Here is a 1,413-nt window from a genome sequence, read left to right as displayed (position 1 = left end):
GGAGCAAATCCAATGGAAAAAGGTTCTCAGAAGAATGTTTGTCATAACCGAGAAATACTACTAAAGGAGTATGGTCTTCGAGTATGAATACTTTATTTATGAATTGCTTAAATCCAAAATATAGACTCACTGATGGATACTTGTATGCTTGTTTCCTTTATACAACCCTTGTTTATTTTCCAAAAGGTGTCTGTGCTTTGTGGACCCACAGAATATAACAAGTGTCTTAAAATTTCTCCTCCTGGGACTCTCAGATGATCCAGAACTGCAGCCTCTAATTTTTGGGCTCTTCCTGTCCATGTACCTGGTCACCATGGTGGGGAATCTGCTCATCATCCTGGCTGTCAGCTCTGACTCCCACCTCCACACCCCTATGTACTTCTTCCTCTCCATTCTCTCCATGGCTGACATTGGTTTTACTTCTACCACCATCCCCAAGATGATTTTAGACATCCAAACTCACAGCAGAGTCATCTCCTATGCCAGATGCCTGATTCAATTGTCTTTTTTTATTCTTTTTGGATGTCTGGACAATGCACTTCTAACTGTGATGGCCTATGACCGGTTTATAGCTATTTGTTACCCCCTGCAATACCTGGTCATCATGAATCCCCGCCTCTGCAGCCTGCTGGTTCTAGTGTCCTTTCTGATCAGCCTTTTGAACTCTCAGCTGCACTGCTTGTTGATGTCACAACTTTCCTTTTGCACAAATGTGGAGATTCCTCATTTCTTCTGTGACCCTGCTCAACTCCTCAAGCTGGCCTGTAATGATACCTCCACCAATAACTTATTAATCTATGTTATTGGTGTCATCTTTGGTGGAGTTCCACTCTCAGGGATCATTTTCTCTTACTATAAAATTGTTTCCTCCATTCTGAGAGTCCCATCATCAGGTGGGAGGTATAAAGCCTTCGTCACCTGTGGTTCTCACCTGTCAGTTGTTTGCTTATTTTATGGAACAGGCCTTGGGGTGTACCTCAGTTCAACTGTCTCACTTTCTTTGAAGGAAGGTACAGTGGCCTCAGTGGTGTATGCCATGGTCACCCCCATGCTGAATCCCTTCATCTACAGTCTGAGGAACAAGGACATCAAGAGAGCCCTGCAGAGTCTCCTTAACAGAACAGCCTAGTCTCAATACTCACTTCTCCCCATACTATGGTCAGTAGATTAGAAATTACTGCAAAACCAAACATCTGGAATTGGTAAATATGCCTCTTTGGGCACACAATTGTTGTATCTCATGGTTTTCATTCCTTTTGAACTATTACATCAGAAAGTTGCTTATTCTGGCACATATTTGATGGGATTAAGGGACTATTCTGTGATCCTATGTATGTCAAAATCGCTGCACAATTGAGTTGAATTACAACTATGAAATCTTATGTATTTGTCTCCGATGACCCAGGCATCCTG

General features: G+C 42.4%; 1 protein-coding gene across 1 annotated transcript; it reads left to right on the top strand.

Moving 5' to 3' along the window:
* Window positions 1-187: 187 nt before the first annotated feature.
* On the top strand, window positions 188-1,129 carry LOC120594048 (olfactory receptor 18-like). Its single transcript, XM_039852079.1, has one exon. It carries the CDS (start codon window positions 299-301, stop codon window positions 1,127-1,129), a length of 831 nt encoding a protein of 276 aa, XP_039708013.1. The 5' UTR covers window positions 188-298.
* The last annotated feature ends 284 nt before the right edge of the window (window positions 1,130-1,413 follow it).

This window comes from Pteropus medius, unplaced genomic scaffold (assembly GCF_902729225.1).
Source record: "Pteropus medius unplaced genomic scaffold, Ma_sr-lr_union100, whole genome shotgun sequence".
In the NCBI taxonomy this organism is placed as follows: Eukaryota; Metazoa; Chordata; class Mammalia; order Chiroptera; family Pteropodidae; genus Pteropus; species Pteropus medius.
This window is presented reverse-complemented; position numbering and strand designations above follow the sequence as displayed.